At 42.3% G+C, this 20,130-nt stretch overlaps 2 protein-coding genes across 2 annotated transcripts in view; one reads left to right on the top strand and one right to left on the bottom strand.

The window, feature by feature from the left end:
* The window catches only part of LOC127568883 (keratinocyte-associated protein 3), a 440,350-nt gene that overhangs the window by 290,429 nt on the left and 129,791 nt on the right, over window positions 1-20,130 (top strand). The gene's annotated exons all lie outside the window — the stretch shown is intronic.
* ppm1g (protein phosphatase, Mg2+/Mn2+ dependent, 1G) overlaps window positions 1-20,130 on the bottom strand; it is a 54,717-nt gene that overhangs the window by 18,743 nt on the left and 15,844 nt on the right. Inside the window, 8 exon segments of the mRNA XM_052013122.1 lie at window positions 7,079-7,111; window positions 7,113-7,285; window positions 7,322-7,393; window positions 7,396-7,596; window positions 9,177-9,231; window positions 9,234-9,305; window positions 19,658-19,717; window positions 19,719-19,744. Of these exon segments, the coding sequence (XP_051869082.1) occupies window positions 7,079-7,111; window positions 7,113-7,285; window positions 7,322-7,393; window positions 7,396-7,596; window positions 9,177-9,231; window positions 9,234-9,305; window positions 19,658-19,717; window positions 19,719-19,744 (692 nt within the window).

The following is a 20,130-nucleotide window of genomic DNA, read 5'->3' as shown; positions in this document are numbered from 1 at the left end:
TGGATATAAATGGTTAAATTGTGCAATGAAACTTTAAGGAAAAGTACAAATGTGGAAACATGAAGGACAAGAAATTTGAATTATAAGAGAGCAGCACCGAACTCATGAAAGACTATCATGAAAGACTGATTATCTGGGGACATTGTAAATTTATTGGGGAAAAAAAACTTTTTACAGAAGTCAACCATGAAGATACAGGTGCAAAATGGTAATCAAGATACCAGGAGAATGGGGACTCAAGTGATCCACCAGAATTATGGGGCATTTTTGCAATTAGATAGCTGATGTTGGACCTACACAGGTGACCAATGAAGAGGAAGTGTGGGAGAAGCTAGAAGTACTGCTGTAATGGCAGTTTGAGGCAGATAAGCAACAGTCATAGGAAACATTGAACTAGTCAGCTGACTTGAGAAAGTACGTTTCAACTCAAAATGACAATCTGAGGAACACTTGTATATTCTGAGTAAGGGATCTGTAAGTTGATAGCTTTTGAAGTGACCTATAATAGTAGTAACATCATTGAGAGTATTTAACAAGGTATAACATATCTCAACAAAGCTATGAGGTTAAAGCTCCTAGTCATCTTTCTCGTTATAAATCACACATTTGAATTTAAGGGGAAGAGCTGGGAAAAACAGCTGTGTTAAAGGCTAAGATCTGTGACGTAGTGAGAAATGATCTTGGTTAAAAATATCAAGATGTAGAATGTTTGGGACACAAACATGTTAAAATTATGAGAAGCATAAATAAAGTAACAGTCTTTTCCCTAGGGTGTGGGAGTCCAAAACTAATGGGGCATAGGTTTAGGGTGCGAGGGGAAAGATTTAAAAGGGGTCTGAGGGGCAACTTTTTCCACACAGAGGGTAGTGAGAAGAAGTGGCTGAGGCGGGTACAATAACATCATTTAAGGAGCACTTGGATAGGTACATGGAGGGGAAGGCCTTGAGGGATATAGGCCGAACACAGGAAATTGGGACTAGTTGGGTGGGCACCCGTGGTTGGCTTGGACTGGTTGGGCCGAAGGGCCTGTATCTGTGCTGTATTGCTTTATGACTCTATAATAACTGAGGTGACTTTAATCTTCAGAGAGATTGACTAATTCAAATTAGCAAAGACAGCTTTAAGGTTGAGTTCACAGAGTGCATTTAGTGTTATTTCTAACACATTGTGGAACCAACCAGAGATTGAGCTATTTCAAATTTGTTAGTATGTAACGAGACAGGATTAATTAATGATCTTACATTTCCTGTGGGAAGAGTGATCATAGCTTGAAAGAATTCATACAGTTTGCAAGTATGAAACTTAGCTCTGAAACTAATGCCTTGAACTTAAGTAACGCAACTGCAAGGGAATGGTAGAAGGGTTGGTCAAAGAGGATGGGGAAAATAGATTAAAAGGTAGACAAGTAGTGACAGTTATTGAGGGAAATCTCCTTCTTCTTTAGTACCTCAGGATTGACGATGACTTTTTCCACTCCAGTTTTGTGGCTGATGAGATCAACGTGGGAACCACAGACTCTTCCACAGATGGGGCAGATGGTGAATGACCGGATGTGTATGTGTAACTTGCAAGTTAGTCTGCTTTTTCTGTTGTTCATGCAGGGACTGTGTGTACTTGCAATGCTGAAGAGGCAAGGTTCTCAATACCTGAAGGATTCTTCTCCACTTAGAGTGGTCATAGGTCAAGGTTTCCCAGGATTCAGTGGGGATGTTTTACTTCAAGAAAGCCTCAAGCACATCCTTGAACCTTTTCGTCTGTCTGCTTGCTAATCTCTTCCCATGACAGAGGGTGGTGGGTAAATGGAACAAGTTGCCAGAGGAAGTGGTAGAGGTAGGTTTAAAAGACATTTGGACAAGTACATGGATAGGAATATGGGCCATACGAACGTAAATCAGACTAGCCCAGGTAGACAACTTTGTCAGTATAGACAAGTTGGGCTGAAGGGCCCAATTCCGTGCTGTATAACTCTGACAGAGCTCAGAATAGAATGCCCAATTCGGGTGACCAGTGTGCAAATGATGTGGCCTACCCAACATAGCCAACTGGGTGTAATTTAGGTCTCAATGCTGGGGATGTTTGTTTGGGAAAGGACAATGATGTTGGTTTGCTTATTCTTCAAAGAAATTTAGAAAATTTTGCAGTGACAGCATTGGCTGCATTTCTCCAGTGCCTTGAGATGCCTTAAGCCTCAAAGGCTTAGGAAGGCACGAATCTCTCCTGCTGCTGAACCATGAACCGAGTCTGAGGTCCTTAATCTTCAAACACCCTTTTCTTCAATCAACCAAGGGCTGTGCTGGGAAATTAATAATGATATTCACCAACATGTTCAGTGTCTGCATTCGCTAGATAAGGCAAATGGTCCAAATTTTCCGGGACCTCCCCAAGAACCTTTATTGTCAGAGGGCAGTGTGGTGCACTAGGGGCAGACTGGCAGAGGCCTTTGTTTTGCAGGTGCTAAGACCCATCCTCTTGTATGCTTCAGTGAAAGTGTCGAAGGATGGAGGTTGGCTTCTGAGCGTACACAAATCTCATCCCACAACAGCCTTTTCAGGCCAGCCTCGCTGCCACCCCTGACCAACGAGAAGGCCACATCTAAACTCAAAACCAACAAAATTTCAGGAGCAGACAAATCCCTGAAGTCCCAACACCATCAAGTTCAGGAACAGCTACTTCCCTTCAACCATTCAGTTCTTGAACCAACCTGCACAACCCTAATCACTACCTTAGTATAGCAACACTATGACCACTTTGCACTACAATGGACCTTTTGTCTAATTATGTTCTTTCTTGTATAATTTATGTTTTTCTTGTGAATGTTATGTATCTGATGCTATGTGCCTGTGATGCTGCTGCAAGGAAGTTTTTCATTGCACCTGTGCATACATGTACTTGTGCATGTGACAATTAGCTTGCCTTTGGACCCCGAATCTTGGTGGTGATGAACTTCAGTCACAAATCCACTGCCTCAGTGCTCACATCCAGGAAAATAAGGATATTCCAGGGAACCTCAGAACTGCCATAACCATGACCATTTTCAGGAAGGGAGAAGTCCAAATGTGGTAACTATACAGGAAACTCTGGCTGTTCAAACAAGGAAGGCGTCCTCCTCGATCACCTCCTCCCAGTGGCCAATGCTTCTCCCTGAATCAGTGTGGATTCTGTCCACCCAGATGCATAGTGGACGTGATATTCACCACACAACTATCTAAGACAATTGCAGAGGACAGCAGTAGCCACTATACTGGCCTTCCTCAACCTCAAACCTTTGACTCCAATCATTCTGGAGGGATTGTGGAGCACCAGCTACCCATAGAAATTCGTAAGCTTGTTCCATGATGCTTATTCCATGATATTGAGCAAAAGATCTACAATAGAACTGTTCTCAATGAAACAAGGCTCAGTCATTGCCCCAAGATTTTTCTCTTATGTTTCTTGCTGCAGTACTGCATCTCACTCCAACAAACTTTAAACTGGAGTGGAGCTAATCTTCAGAACTAACGGGAAGTTGTTCAACCTGCAATGATTCCAGAACAAGGGTTATCCAAACTTCAATTTGTCAATCTGCAGTATGCAGAGGATTGAAGGAAATATTTTATAATCCTCAGTCATCATATCCTCCATTAAAGAATAAAAACTCAAAGTCTGATCCAACTTGGCTAACTAAGGAAGTTAAACACTAGGTATCCTTGGAAAGGTTGTAAACTGGATTCGAAATTGGCTGTGTGGGAGAAGACAGAGTGGTAGTGGATGATTGTTGCTCAGATTGGAGGCCTGTGACTAGTGGTGTGCGTCAGGGATCTGTGCTGGGGTCATTATTGTTTGTTATCTATATCAATGATCTAGATGATAATGTGGTAAATTGGATCAGCAAGTTTGCTGATATTAAGATTGGAGGCATAGTGGACAGCGAGGAAGGCTTTCAAAGCTTGCAGAGGGATCTGAACCAACTGGAAGAATGGGCCAGAAATGGCAGATGGAACTTAATGCAGACAAGTATGAGGTGTTGCATTTTGGAAGGACAAATCAAGGTAGGACATACACAGTAACGATAGGGCACTGAGGAGTGCAGAAGAACAAAGGGGTCTGGGAGTTCAGATACACAATTCCCTGAAAGTGGTGTTGCAGGTAGACAGGGTTGTAAGAACAGCTTTTGGCATCCTGGCATTCATAACTCAAAGTATCGAGTATAGGAGTTGGGATGTTATGGTGAGGTTGTATAAGACATTGGTGAGGGCAAATTTGGAGTACTGTGTGCAGTTCTGATCACCTAACTATAGGAAAGATATCAGTAAGATTGAAAGAGTGCAGAGGAGATTTACTAGAATGTTGCCGGGTCTTCAGGAGTTGAGTTACAGGGAAAGATTGAACAGGTTAGGACTTCATTCCTTGCAGAAGAATGGGAGATTTGATAGAGGTTTATAAAATTATGAGGGGTATAGACAGAGTTAGTGAGTAGGCTCTTTCCACCTAGATTAGGAGAGATAAGTACAAGGACATGGCTTTAGGGTGAAAGGGGAAAGGTTTAGGGGGCACTTCTTCACTCAAAGAGTGGTGGGAGTATGGAACGGGCTGCCAGCTGATGTGGTAAATGTGGGCTCACTCTTGAGTTTTAAGAATAAACTGGATAGATACATGGACGGGAGAGGTCTGGATGGTTATGGACTGGGTGCAGGTAAATGGGACTAGCAGAATAATATTTCTGCAAAGACTAGAAGGGCCGAATGGTCTGTTTTTTCTGGTGTTCTATGGTCTAAGGATAATGAGAGAAGGCACATAATGTTGTAAAGATTAATGAGTGGAGATGACACAAAATTTTATCATTGCATTTAATGCACCAGCCCAGCCTTTGGTCATTTGATGAAATAGTTATTTGAAGATCAAGACTTCAAACCTGGTACAAACTCACCAGGTAGCAGTGATCCCTGCACTCTTATATGCTTCTGAGATTCTAAACTACCAACAGCAGCCAGCTCAAGGTACTGGAGAGATACCACCAACACTACCTCAACAAAATTTTCCAAATTCACTGCAAAGTGAACCAACCCCAGTCTCCTCTCCAGTATCGAGACCTTAATTACGCAGTCAGCTTCATCGAGCAGGCCATGCCATTCACATAACCAACATAGACACTCTACATGGAGTTCTCTCTCAGAATGAGTTTATCAGGTGGACAGAAAGAGACATAAGGATGTGTGCAACACCCTCCAAGAAATTATGCAACATCCCATCTGACTCTTCAGAATCCCTGATACAAGAGTTCAAAAATTGAGGAGCATTCTAGATGGTGTTGAGAACCATGTGTTCATAAGTCAGTTCACAGAATCCATACACTTGTGGCAGAAGGAGAACACCACCCCTTGTACAATAAAGATGAACTTTTGAGATCTCTACCTACTTCATTGTGGCCCTTGCACCTTATTTAACTGCACTGCACTCTCTCTGTAATGCTAACTGTAACACTATATTCTGCATTCTGTTATTGCTTTTCCCCTTGTACTACATCAGTGTACAGGAAGTCCCTGGATTACGAACGAGTTCTGTTTTTTGAGTCTGTTCGCAAGGTGAATTGTATGCAAGTCAGAAACAGTTATGTACAGTTCACATCTAGTGTCAGTTAGTCCTAAATCACTACAAGCTTCAGTTATTTATTGCTATATATTAAAATCCAAATGGAATTTTGATTCCAGTTTCATTATAATTCCACACAATGTGAAGCAATTTAAAATACAGCATAACTTGTTATTGCCGGGGACACGTGAAGACCGTCATCAGTCTTGTGCGCATTATTGGTGTCATTCATTACAGTACAGTACTGTAGAGGTACAGTTACAACATCGAGTGAATTTTGTGTATTTTCCAACTGACGGACAAAATCAACTAAGGACATCTGTAGAAATGGATCTCGGTCAATTACCCGGGGATGACCTGTCGGGGGAGAGTGAGTGCTGGATAGATAGATAGATAGAGAGGGAGGAGAGAGATAGAGATAGATAGAGAGATAGATATGGTGGGTGGGGGCAGCGGTGAGAGGGGGCTGGTGACCAAAATTAGTGGTACAGGACTGTAACACATGAAATCCACAATCCAGCCGTTCGCCACCTCCATCACCTGGAAAAAGTCAACACTGACAGACAAACCGTTCTGTGCCTAATTCCGTGCCTTCTTCCCGCCATTCCTAAGTACAGGCATTCGTAAGTCGGGCGCTCATAACCCAGGACTTCCTGTACTTATGTTTGGAATGATCTTGTATGGGTGGCAATGTATAATGATGTTTTTTCCACTGTATCTCAGTACATGTGACAATAATAACCAATTCAAATAAAGAGGAGGAAAATAGGCGATGAGAGGTATATACAGTAAATGATAGGATGCTAAGGAATGTTGATAAACAGAGGTTCAACTAGGGGTTCAAGTCCAATAGTTCCCCAAAAGTGGCAACATAGGTTGGTTGGAATGGTTGAAGAGGCAATGGCATGCTTGCCTTCATCAGTCGGGGCATAGAGTATAAAAGCTGGGATGTTATGTTGCAACTGTATAAAACACTGAGTACAGAACACTATGCAGTTCTAGTTGCCACACTATAGGAAAGATATGGTTGCACTGGACACAGTGCAGAAGTTGCTGTTTGTAATATAAAAGACTTGGATGAGTATGTAGGTGGTCTGAGATCAGCAGTGCTCTAGCCTGAGGCCAACATTAGACCTGGCCTGGTTTTATTGAATGGTAGAACATGCCAGAGGTTCCCAAACAGCCTACATTTTCCCTTTTCTTACACTCTTTATTGTTCTGCTATATAGAGGAATGTTTTTTGGGTGTGTAAGCAGTTATAAAGGCCAAAAAGGAAGAAAGGTGCTCCAGTACCCAATTTCAATCATAAAAGCAGTACAACTCATCGAGGCCCAAAGCCAGATACTGAGTAAAGCTAACTTTTGTTCAAGAGACAAAGTAACTTTTGATACTTCTGAGCACTTCACTAGCAGGACTCACAAAAAATACACAACTTCAATCTCCACCTCTAAACTCCAATTCCCTCTTGCTCTTCAAAAGTTAACAAATAAAATAAAGATGTAATGGCTACCTCTTCGCTATCTTCTTCCTCTTCCTCTGCTTCTTTCAGATTCATCCTCACTGTCCTCAAAGAACATTGACTTGGTTGCTCGCTGAGATTTATCAGACGAGGAGCAGGATGGCCCAGCATCAGCTGTGGATGATGACACGACAGCCTCTTCTGAGCTCTTGTCAGCCTTGGCAGATTCTTTATCTGAACTGGATCCAGTGGTTGCTGCTCCCATTCCCCAACTCAGGCTTCCTCACCCCCCACAATCAGAGCTCGAGGAGATTCCTGCAGCTGCTTCTGATTTTCCCATTTTTTGCTCTCCGTTTCGCTCATGCTGACTTCACTACTCTCCAGCTCACCATTAATTTCCTTCTCAGTTTTGTTTTTATCTCCAACTTTGGACAGTGGTTTCTTGATAGCAGATGAAGTTTTGCTCTTCGCATGTTTGGTACTGTTCTGGTTTTGTCCATATCGGGTGAGCAATTCTTCAATTGTCATTGTAGCCTCTTCATGCAAAAGTGCAGTCTCTTCATGATCAACTGAAGGATAAAAGTACTTATTAGTTACTAACAAATAAACAACGTTAACCGAAAATTAAAGAAGGTGGGGTGAAAAGGAGGAGGATGCATTTACAATGCTGGTGCACATATACACATCACTACCCCAAACAATAATATACAATTTCATGAAAACTTACCTTAAAGTGCTCCTGCATAGCAAAATTTTCATATTTTGACAGACAGTCCAAATTTACACTGTTCTTTAGGAGTGTATACCCATCCACTAATATCTTTGCTTCATTACTATCTACTGTTCTGCTCCTCAAGCCAATTTTATACTTTACTCCTTTGGATCAATTGCCTCTTTCCATATTTATCTTCAAGCTATTTACTGATTTTAAATCAACACAGCTTTGACCATAGCAGAGTATCAGAAAAGAATGCTAATAAAGAGCACAACACTGAAATCAACTGATACACAGGGGGTAAAGTATAAAACTGGCAATAAGAACAGTACAGAAATTAGTAATGAAGCAAGATGTTAGTGGATGAACTCTTGATCTCCCAATCTCATTGTGGCCCTTGCACTTTATCTGTCTACTTGCACTGCACTTTTCTCTAACTGTAACATCATTATTCATTTGGCTTTCTTTTCTGCTACCTTGATGTAATTATGGCATTAATCTGTCTGAATGGCATGCAAAACAAAAGCTTTTCACTATCTCGATGTATGAGACAATAATAACCAATATCAATACATAAGACGTTGGCAAATATATGTAGTTCTGGGTGGTAATTCTTTTCAAAAAGTGTATTGCCAACAGAGAATCAAGCTGGGATAGTTGCTTCTGTACTATTTTCCTGTTGTGAGAGATAGTTTTAAATTGTACATTTACTCCATTGCACCAAATTCATTTAGGGGCAAGGAGGGAAAAACCAATACAAATTACAGCTATAAATGTCTCAAGATGGTCTTTCTCAAAACAAAATATATTCAATTGGGTTTTTCTGTCTCCCTCTCTAGCTGAGATACATCACTGTCTCTATTTATAGTCTCTATTTATAACCCCATTTATAGTTGTTTTATCAGTCGTTCTTTAAATGCGTGGGTTTTTTCTGGATGCTCCGGTTTCCTCCCACATTCCAAAGACGTACGGGTTAGGGAAATTGTGGGCATATGTTGGCGCCGGAAGCGTGGCGACACTGTGGGATGCCCCCCAGAACACTCTATGCAAAAGACTATATTTCACTGTGTTTTGATGTACTAATAAAAGATATTTTATCATTCCTTTTAAAAGTAGAGTTTCTTCTTTATTTTAGTTTGGGCGAGGGGCTATGTGGGAAGAGATGGGAAATGGAAAAAAAAACATTAATTGTAAAAGTAGTTCTGTGGTAAACTGGTTTAATCACATCAAATCATCTGGCACACACCAAAACTGAAATCAAAGTTTTTAGGAACACTCCCCCACACACTCAACTTCTTAGAAGGCAAAAAAAAACAAGTTACCACCACTATACTTATGACATACTCCTATGTTTACAAATGACTTTTCTTCAGGTGAACCTCAACCCCGTGAATAGGTTCTACTCCATCAGAAATCAGCTTAGTTCCAACTTACCATCATCCTTCATCAGCAACCTTCTCGCCATCATCTCCCGAGGTCGACCCTGCGAGTTTGGGCAAGCTCTTTGATTACCACTTCTTCCGTCAGCTTGCTGTCTATGCATAGAAAGGCATCCTCCAACGCCTTGAATGAAAAGGCAGGAAAAAATGTCAATGAAAAAATTTTAATGTTAATTAAAGTTGCATGATATTGACAAGACATAGGAAAATATTTAGAAGGTACACCTTAACTATTTGAGAAAAGATTTTCTGGGGTTGAACTTTGGAAGAAGTCACTAAAACCAGACTAAGAACTGCAGGTTACATGATCTCACTGAAGGACATTACAGAAAATTCCAAAATTCAAAAGGATCAATCCCGAGACATCATTTAAAACGGAGGTGCGCAGTAATTTCTTCTTCCAGGGGATAGTGCACATCAAGATTACTCTGTCCCTGAGGTTGGTGGAGGCCAGATCATTAGATATATTTGAAGTGGAGATTGATAAACATTTGGAAGATCGAGGAATTGAGGGTTATGGGGAACTGGCACAGAAGAGGAGTTGAGGCCAGCATAGATCAGCCATGATCATATTGAATGGTATTGGGGGGGGGGGGGGTGGTGGGGAGACTTGGTCCCATTCCTCCTCCTATTTTGTGCTTTAATCTCCAATAAAACCACAGTTCCAAACAGAGGAAGGGGATCGAGGAAAGGCAGGGAAAAGGTGGAGAATGGTGAGAAACAACAAACACCTTAGTTGAACCTCTGATTAGGAAGGTTGTAGATTTAAGGTTCACTCCAAGATAAGCGCATTACTAGGCTGACATTAGAGTGCGCTCCCAGGTAACCTCATTGCTTGTTCTGAAGATGGCAGTTCTCCCAGTCCTGGCCAACATCTATCCCTTAAATCAACAATGGCAAAACAGGTTAACTGGTGGTCCACGAGTTTTTTTTTAAAAAGTAAGTGATTGACTGCTTCAAAAGTAAACTTAATTAGCTGTCAATCACTGAACATGTAACTATAGTATTAAACATCAATAGTTCGGTATATTAGAAAATATACCATAATACTAAAAATACCTAAATGGTTTGAAAGTCTTGGTCAAAGTCAACATAGATTTAGGAAAGAGATCATGTTTGACAAATTTACCAGAATTTTTTAAGGATGTTATAAGTAGAGTGGATGGGGAGAACCAGTGGTGTCTTTGGACCTTTGGCTTTTGACAAGGTCCCACATAGGATATTGATATGTAAAATTAAAGCACATGAGATTGGAGGTAACTTACTGAAAGAGAGCTAGTGGCAGACAGGAAATAAAGAGCATGAACAAACAGGTCCTTTTCCAAGGAGCAGGTAGTGACTAGTGGGGTATCACTGGGTTCAGCACTTGGACCTCAGCTGAACCCAGTGGTACCCCCACCAGAATTCACCACATATTAATGATTTAAATGAAAGAATTAAACATAATAGCTCTAAGTTTGTGGATGACACAGCTGGTAGGAGTGTAATCTGTGAGGGGGATGCAGAGAGGTTGAGTAAGTGGGCAAACGTACTGTAACGTGGATAAACATGAGGTTATCCACATTAGTGGCAAAACTAAAAAGGTAGATTATCTGAGAGGTTAAGAAAGAAAGAGGTGCAGTGAGACCTGTGTGCACCAATGAAAGTAAGCATGCAGGTGAAGCAGGCAGTTAAGAAAACAAATGGTACATTGAACCTCATTATGAAAGGATTCAAGTACAGAAGGTGGGAGGTCTGACTGCAGTTGTTCAGAGAGATCAGACTGAGTGTGCAGTTTTAGACTCCTTATCCAAGGAAGGATGTCCTTGCTATGGAGTGAGTGTAGCAAAGGTGGCACAACTGATGTCTGAAGATAGATTGAGACAAATGGGCTTATGCTCACCAGAAGAATGAGAGGAGACTTCACTGAAACTTGACAGGACTGGAGAGATTAGATGGAGGAAAGATGTTCCCGATAACGAAGTCTAGAACCATGGGTCAAAGTCCAAGGATATGGGATAGGCCATTTAGGACTGAGATGAGAAATCTCTTCACCCAAAGAGTGATGGCCCTGTAGAATTCTTTACTTCAAAGCACAGTTGTGACCAAATCATTAAATATATTCAAAAAGGAGTTAGATACAGTATTAATGGCAAAAGAGATCAAGGGATGTGGTGAGAAAGCTGGAATAGGGTACTGAATTTGTTTGATCACAATGGCAGATGCAGCTCCAAGGGCTGTATTGCCTACTCATAATTATACAGCATAGAACCAGGCCCTTCGGCCCAACTGGACCATGCTGACCAAGATGCCCCATCCAAGCTCGTCCCATTTGCCAGTGTTTGGTCCATAACCTTCTAAACATTTCCAATCCATGTACCTGCCGAACAGTCTTTTAAAAGCTGTCATTGTACCTGCCTCAACCATTTTCTCTGGCAGCTCATTCCATACATACCACTCTGTGTAAAAAAAAAGTTGCCTCTCGAGCTCCTATTAAATCTTCCCACCCCCACCTTAAACCTATGCCCTCTAGTTCTTGATTCCCCCTTGGGATAAAGACAGCATGCATTCACCCTATCTATGCCCCTCATGATTTTACACTCTATAAGATCACCTCTCAGTCTCCAACTCTCCAAGGAATAAAGCCCTAGCCAGTTCAACCTCTCCCAATAACCTACTCCTAATTGCTATGTTTCTATACACCACTATGTAACAGACATTCTATATCAAATTCTGTCATGGGAAGGGATTACGAGGTGCACAGAGGGAAAGATTTAAGGATATACTCAGAACCTACTGAAGAAAATGCAACACCTCCACTGACCCTTGCAAATCCAGACCCACGACCACTTCAAAGTAGGGAAAAAACATTTGGGATTGGATTAAGACTTCAAGACCATGCATCAGGAGCACAGAGAAGCTTTGCATAAACAGCAGAGAGTACCACCTCAAAACCTACCCACCCTGCCCTCCTTATCAGGCAACCCTGCTGCCCACTCTGAGAACTCACAAAAGTGAAGCAAAGGAAGTCTTCTTCAATCCTGAAGGACTGCCTAACAAGCAACACACCACAAATACCATGGTCCACAATCAATGCCAATAAAAATACTAGGAGCAATGTTACTTATCATGAGAATATTAGTAAAGCAAGATTAGGCCACCTGGCCCCTCAAGCTTGCTCTGCCATTCGATAAGATCAGGGCTGATCTCTCACCGCAAGTACCAGTTTCCTGCTCGATTACCATATCCTCAATTTCCTTATTATCCGAAACCGATTGACCACTGTTCTGAGTGAACAACGACTGAATTTCCACAGCCTTCATGGGAAGAGAATTCCCAAGATTCATCACCTTTTGAGTGGAGAAATTTCTTGCTATTTTGGTCAAAAATGGCCTGCAGCTTATTCAAAATGCGATCCCTGGTTCTAGGACTCCTCAGGCAGCAGAAAATCCTTCCTGCATCTACCCATTATGCCTGCTAAATATTTTCAGTCTTCTCGTATGACTGATGTGATGGTGTGGTATCATCAAGGCACTCTACAATTGTGGTGAGACCTCTCTACACTTTGGAGAGGCAAGAGACTGCAGATGCTGGAAACTGGAGCAAAACAAAACTGCTGGAGGAACTCAGTGGGTCAAGTAGCATCTGAAATTGGAAAATTCAAAATGTCTGTGCAGCAAGGCCAAATACAAACTAGAAGAACAACATTTCATATTCCACCTTTGTAGCCAACAACACCAATGCTGTGTATTTTCCAATTTTAGGTACCCAGTGATCCTTTACCACTCTTAGGTCCTCCACCTAGATTCTCTCTCTTTGTTCAACAATTCCATTCCCCCCCCCTCCCCATTATAGATTTGTTACCCTCCCCCATCTGCCCATCACCCACACACCTGGGTTTCTTTTGCTTTGGTCTACCCTTTCTATTCCCCTCCCACATTTAGTTTTACCTGCCCACCATCCCTCCCTTATCTGGTTCCACATCACTTTCCAGCTGCGTCACTACCTTCCCCCTCCCCTCCCCTGACCTGGCTCCGCCTGCCCAATTTTTTCATCCTACGTTTCCATGTATCATCCACCAGCCTCTGTCTCAGTCCTTGTGCAGGGTCCCAACCCGAAATATTGACCATTCCTTTGCCTCCACAGATGCTGCCTGAACCATAGAACCATACAGCACAAAACAGGCCCTTCAGCCCACCGTGTCGTGCCATCCATCAGACCACCCTCACACTACCTAACCCCTTCCTCCTGCATATCCCTCTATCTCACGTTCCTCCATATGCCTATCCGACAAGCTCTTGAACCTGTTCAATGTATCTGCCTCCACCACCACCCCAGGCAGTGCATTCCATGCACCAACCACTCTTTGGGTGAAAAACCTCCCTCTGACATCTTCCCTGAACCTCCCACCCATAACCTTAAAGCCATGACCTCTCGTCTTGAGCATTGGTGCCCTGGGAAGGAGACGCTGACTGTCTATCTATTCCTCTCAATATTTTATATACCTCTATCATGTCTCCTCTCATCCTCCTCCTTTCCAGTGAATAAAGCCCTAGCACCTTAAGCCTCTCCTCATATTCAATACTCTCCAATCCAGGCAGCATCCTGGTAAATCTCCTCTGCACCTTCTCCAATGCCTCCACATCCTTCCTATAATGAGGCGACCAGAACTGAACACAGTACTCTAAGTGTGGCCTAACTAGAGTTTTGTAAAGCCGCATCATAACCTCGCGGCTCTTAAACTCAATCCCGCGACTTATGAAAGCCAACATCCCATTGGCCTTCTTAACTGCTCTTTCCACCTGTGAGGCAACTTTCAATGAACTGTGAATATGAACCCCCAGATCCCTCTGCTCCTCCACACTGCCAAGTACCTTGCCGTTTACCCTGTACTCTGTCCTGGAGTTTGTCCTTCCAAAGTGTACCACGTCACACTTCTCCGGATTGAACTCCATCTGCCACTTGTCAGCCCAGCTCTGCATCCTATCAATATCCCTCTGTAAGCTCCGACAGCCCTCCACACTATCCACAACACTGCCTATCTTAGTGTCGTCCGCAAACTTACTAACCCAGCCCTCCACCCCCTCATCTAAGTCATCTATAAATATCACAAAAAGTAGAGGTCCCAGAACCGATCCCTGCGGGACACCACTAGTCACTGCCCTCCAATCCGAGGGCACTCCTTCCACCACAACCCTCTGCTTTCTACATGCAAGCCAATTCCTAATCCACACAGCCAAGCTTCCTTGGATCCCTTGGCCTCTGACCTTCTGAAGAAGCCTACCATGAGGAACCTTATCAAATGCCTTACTAAAATCCATGTAAACCACATCCACCCCACTGCCCTCATCAATCTTCCTGGTCACCTCCTCAAAGAACTCTATCAGGCTTGTGAGGCAAGATCTTCCCTTCACAAAGCCATGCTGGCTGTCCCTAATCAGTCCATGATTCTCAAGGTGTTCATAAATCCTATCCCTTAGAATCCTTTCTAACAGTTTACCCACCACAGACGTGAGACTCACCAGCCTACAATTCCCTGGCCTATCCCTATTACCTTTTTTGAACAAGGGGACCACATTCGCAACCCTCCAATCCTCCGGCACCACCCCCGTAGACAACGAGGACTCAAAGATCCTTACCAGCGGTTCAGCAATCTCCTCCCTAGCCTCTCGAAGCAGCCTGGGGAAAATCCCATCAGGCCCCGGAGATTTATCTGTCTTAATATTATTTAACAACTTCAACACATCCTCTCTCTTGATATCTACAACCTCGAGAACATTACCCCTACCAGCACTCCCTCCGCATCATCAAGACCCCTCTCCCTGGTGAATTACCGAAGAGAAGTACTCATCAGAACTTCTCCCACTTCTGCCGCCTCCAGGCAAATTCTCCCACCTTTGTCTTAATCGGACCTACCTTTACCCTAGCCATCCTCCTACCCTTCACGTACTTGAAAAGGCCTTGGGATTTCCTTAACCCTACTAGCCAACGCTTTCATGTCCCCCTTCTAGCTCTCCTCAGCCCTTTCTTAAGTTCCTTCCTCGCTACTCTATATTCCCTCATGGGCCCTGTCTGAACCTTGCTGCTTATACCTCACGTATGCTACCTTCTTCTCCCTAACAAGTCGTTCCACCTCTCTCGTCACCCATGGTTCCTTCACCCTGCCATTCCTTCTCTGCCTCACCGGGACCATATTTATCCTAACATCCTGCATAAGATCCCTGAATATCAACCACATCCCCATGGTACATTTTCCTTCAAAAAGGACATCCCAATTTACACTCCCAAGTTCTCTCCTTATAGCCTCGTAGTTAGCCCTTCCCCAATTGAAAAACCTCTTGTCCTCTCTGAGTTGTTTCAGCTGTTGTTTTGTTTTATTTCTACTCCATGACCTACCGTCACACAACTGCAGGAATCAGCTAGAAAAAGGTTCTTTGGAAAAAAACAACTGGGACAACATACAGAATAGAAATAGAAACAAAAAGTGCTGAAAATGCTTAGCAATCTCAGGAGCACCTGTACAGAGTGAAATCATTAATGATGCAGATTAATAAACTTTCATCAAAGTAGTTTTTATTTTAAATTTCCAGCTTCTGCAGTGTTCAGCTTTCTGATAACTCACAAAGGCAAATTTGCTTCAGTCAGAACATGGCGAACAAAACGTTAGTAACACACATCAGTGGAAATACTGTCAACTTGAATGCCACCACTGGAACCATTAGTGTTTACATAGCTCTTTAGCATCACCTGGTGGTAAGAACAGTAAAGAATACAGAACTAAATTATCTGTACATCGGCCTCAAGTTCTAAAATGTTTTTCTTCCACACTTGCAAAATAAATTGTTTCAGATTGTCTGGCCGTTACCATTCCCACCTATGGGAGCAGATTAATAAAATTACTTCCTGGCCCCTTTCAATGCTGTACAGGTGATTGCTGAGATGTGAATCATTGTGACCCAGAATGAACCCTTTTATTTCCATGTAGTACAACTACCAAAACTGATCCTGGTAATTCAAAGCAGAGTGTCTTAGTGCAAAATTTAGTAATCTATATAATTGGATTTTTACAGACCCTCACCTTCCTCATATTGGACCTATAGAATAAATCTTATCAATTTGAGTCAAAAATTTAAAAGGTAGGAAAAACACAAGACAACCTAGCTACTTTCCTCAACATTCAACAATAGCCGGAGGAAAAAACTAGCAACACAAGACAAATAAAATGACTGCATCACAAGTGATAGGAGGGAAGCTATTTCTTGAGGGAAGAAAGGTTTTTAATTAGCCAATGAGGACCAGTAGAAATAAATCAGTAACTGATTTTTCAAACTTATGAATTTTTGCCAAATGTTTAAATTTGGAATAATCCCCAAAGACCTCCTCCGTCCACACCATTACTTGAAAACTGCATGCTATAAAACACTTGCATCATTTTTGAGTCCAAGTTCAACAGTAAATTAAGTAAGACCATATTTATCAGAATGGCTCAAAGGATGAGAGATTTCAAATGCTAGTAGTGGAGAAGTTAGGGTTATTATCTTGGAGCAAAGGTTAAGGAGATTTAATGGAGGTGTGCAAGATCATGATAGATTTACAAAGGGCTAACAGAATGAAGCAGTTAAAATTAGCAGATACTTCAAAGGAGTGGAGGACACTGATTATTACAGTGGTGGCCAAAAGATACCATGGGATGAGAGGAACATATTTCTGGAGCATTTAGTTATAATCTGGAACTTGCTTCCAGCACCCTTACAGGCAGCAAAATCAGTCAGAGTTTTGAATGGGGAATTGGAAAAGTACTTGAGGACGAGAAAGGAAATGGAGCAGATTGGGACTGATTGGATTGCTTTATAATGAGGTGGCGCAGACTTGGGCTTAACGTCCTGCTCCAATTCAATGAATGAAACAAAGAACAGGTGTCAGCTAAGTAATCCCCTTTAGCCTGCTCCTCACCCTCAAGTTCACACTTTGGTCTTGCCTAAAGCTTTCAGAAGCTTGTATGTCAAATGAGATTACCTTCCATTATACTAAATACCAGTGACTTTCAACCAACCCTACAGGACGACATATTGCTTTGCCCCAGGAATCAATGCACCATTCCCAAGGCAAGTATCTACTTCCCTAGGTACAGAGACCAAAACTGCACACAGCAGTTAGTGTTAGAACCAGTTAAGTAAAAACAGAAAATGCCCCTGAAATGTCAATCTTAAATGTTAATTTACAGTCATACAGCACAGGAACCAGCTGACCACATCCATGCTGACCAACAAGTACTTATTTATAGTATGCCCATTTACCAGCATTTCTATGCCTCAGCAATTCAATTGCTCATTTAAATACCTCAATGTTGTGCAAGTATCTGCTTCCACTACATTCCACATTCCAGCCACCCTCTGGGTGGAAAAGGTTCCTCCTTAGGTCCCCTCTAAACTTCTTACTCCTTACCCTAAACCTATGGCCTCTCGTTTTAGACACACTTGCTATGTTTATCACTATCCGTTAACATGGAACAGTAGAGCACATAATAGGCCCTTCTGCCCCCAATGTCTATGCCAACCAAGATGCCAATCCAAACTAATCTGCTGCCTGCACATGGTTTCTATCCCTTCATTCCCTGCCTGTTCTATATTTACCTCTCCATTTTTTTTATACTGTATTTTGTACAATTTCATAATGAAGTCCCCCTCAGCCTCCTCTGCTCCAAGGAAAAAAATCCAAATCCAGTCTCTCCTCCTAACTGAAACATTCCAATCCAGGCAACATCCCTCTGCACCCTCTCCTGTATGATTACTCTTTTCTAGTGTGACCACCAGAACTGTACATAGTCTTCCAGCTGCCGCTTACCCAATCTAACAGGTTTCTCTTCACAAATGCTGCCTAACTGAATATTTTCAGCATTTTCTGTTTACTTCATGTTTCAAGAATTCATTGTTTTCTGCTTTTCGAAATGGTCACACTAAATTGTACAATTGCAGTATGACATGCTTTTTCTTGTACTTCCTTGCAATAAAGCTAATATTCCACTTCTCTTCCTTATTGTTTGTTGGATCTACATTTCGTACACCGTGTACCAGCTCACCCAGAATTCCCTGTACACTAATGTTTAATAGTTTCCATGATGTAAAAATATTATCTTTGCCATCCTTCCTACCAAGTAAATGGAGCTCATTTGACTTCAAATAGTTATTGATGTGGGTTATCTAAAGTGCACTATCATTTGACATTTCATAGGGTATCTATGTATGTTCCCACTGGAATGGAGATAATCTACAGGACAAATCATCCAAGTTACACCACCTCCACTCCAGAACCTAGGTTACTTCAACCTCAGTCACCAAGCTGTGGTAAACAGACATCAATATATCTGCACTCATTTGGATGCTGAGCACCAAGTAATTGCCAACTCATGAAATGAAGTACATGAGAGGATGAGTTTACATTCAACATCTGCAAAAGTTCTCTACCAATCTGTCCCCACCGAAAACGCTGCCTCCCTCCCCATCCCCAACCCCTCCAATGATAAAGGTCCACTGTGAGGTAATGGAAAACATCCTTTACCTCAGAAGTCACCTCACCATTTTATTATGTGCACCAATCTTTGGCCAGCTGAGGAAAGTAGTGTCTTACGATCAAGACCTAAACTAAACCCGACAAAGCTCATGATCTACCCTCCAACAATGATCCCTGCCCTTCAGTATGTTTCCCAGACAAACTCGCTAGCAGGCATCTAAAAGCACTGGAGAGATACCACAAATGATGTCTATGCAAAACCCTCCAAATCTAGGATAAGTGAACCAACATCACTTACTCTCCTAGGCCAAAATCCTCAGCACTGACCTCCTAACTATACTTGGCCCCAAAGGACAGGCTCAGCACTATGCTCTCTAGAATAAAGTCTACTTCGAACTCTGATAAAGTAATAGGTTACGAGGTGGAAAGAGGCAATGATTCAAGTATGTTCTTCTTGGAAAAGAAAATGCCATATTCCCAGTCTTCTGGAAATCACCCACCCCCTTCTGCTCAAAATGGAAGAGCACGTGGGCTGAATGTGCAACCTTGACTCCATTTGTCAGAAGCACAGAAGCCCAGTGTAAACGTTGTAAGTCACATACCACCCCCCAAAGCACCGACCCATCTATCCTGTCAAGCACCTCCTGCCCCGCTTGTGGCAGACTCTGCCAGCCCCACATTAGCCTCATTAGTCATCTCAGAACTGGTGGAAGCAAATTATCCTCAACCCCGAGGAATTGCCTAAAAGAGACATTCCCAATAACACAAATACTTGCGCTGAATTTGCCTTCTGCCCCCTCATTTTGACATGATTATTGGTGTGAAAAACCTGATTTTTGTTTTAAAACAGAACAAAAACAATTGGAATCCTAATCAATCATGCAGAAATCAAATGCTCAAGATAACTCATCTTACATTTGGACCAGACTATTGCCATAAAATACTTGGTCACTCTGATTTCAAAGACCACCATGTGAAAATTGGTACCTTCTGCAATTTTCCATTCCTGTAAGCCTGTTGCTTCTTAATAACATCTGGCAGATACTTTGGCACAGTATAGTGCTACCTCTTCACCTGAAAGAAAATAAAATATAATTTATTTGAAAAGGAGGTAAGATTTCACAATAGAGGGATGCTTCAGGCGCAAAAGCATATTAAGCCAGAGTTGAAAGAACAAGAGGAAACAGGGTTGTGAACGATTACATCTTGACTTCCCAAGCAACAAAACCTTAGATTGGGAATATAGGCTAACTCTGGGGGGTTTTGCAAGCAGGAAAAACAGACCACACAACATCAAGGGCCAGCTGAACCGAATCGTGCGTGAGGAACAGGCAAAAGAAAAGCAAGGATGAAATAAGTCATAGACAGCAGTTTCAGTCCATTCCAAATTAGTGCTTCAAGGTAGAATCGATTGGGGAAAATTGTAGCTCAGCAATAGGCAAGGGTTGTTGTGGAGGTTG

The sequence above is a fragment of the Pristis pectinata genome, chromosome 3, assembly GCF_009764475.1.
Source record: "Pristis pectinata isolate sPriPec2 chromosome 3, sPriPec2.1.pri, whole genome shotgun sequence".
Classification (NCBI taxonomy): Eukaryota; Metazoa; Chordata; class Chondrichthyes; order Rhinopristiformes; family Pristidae; genus Pristis; species Pristis pectinata.
This window is presented reverse-complemented; position numbering and strand designations above follow the sequence as displayed.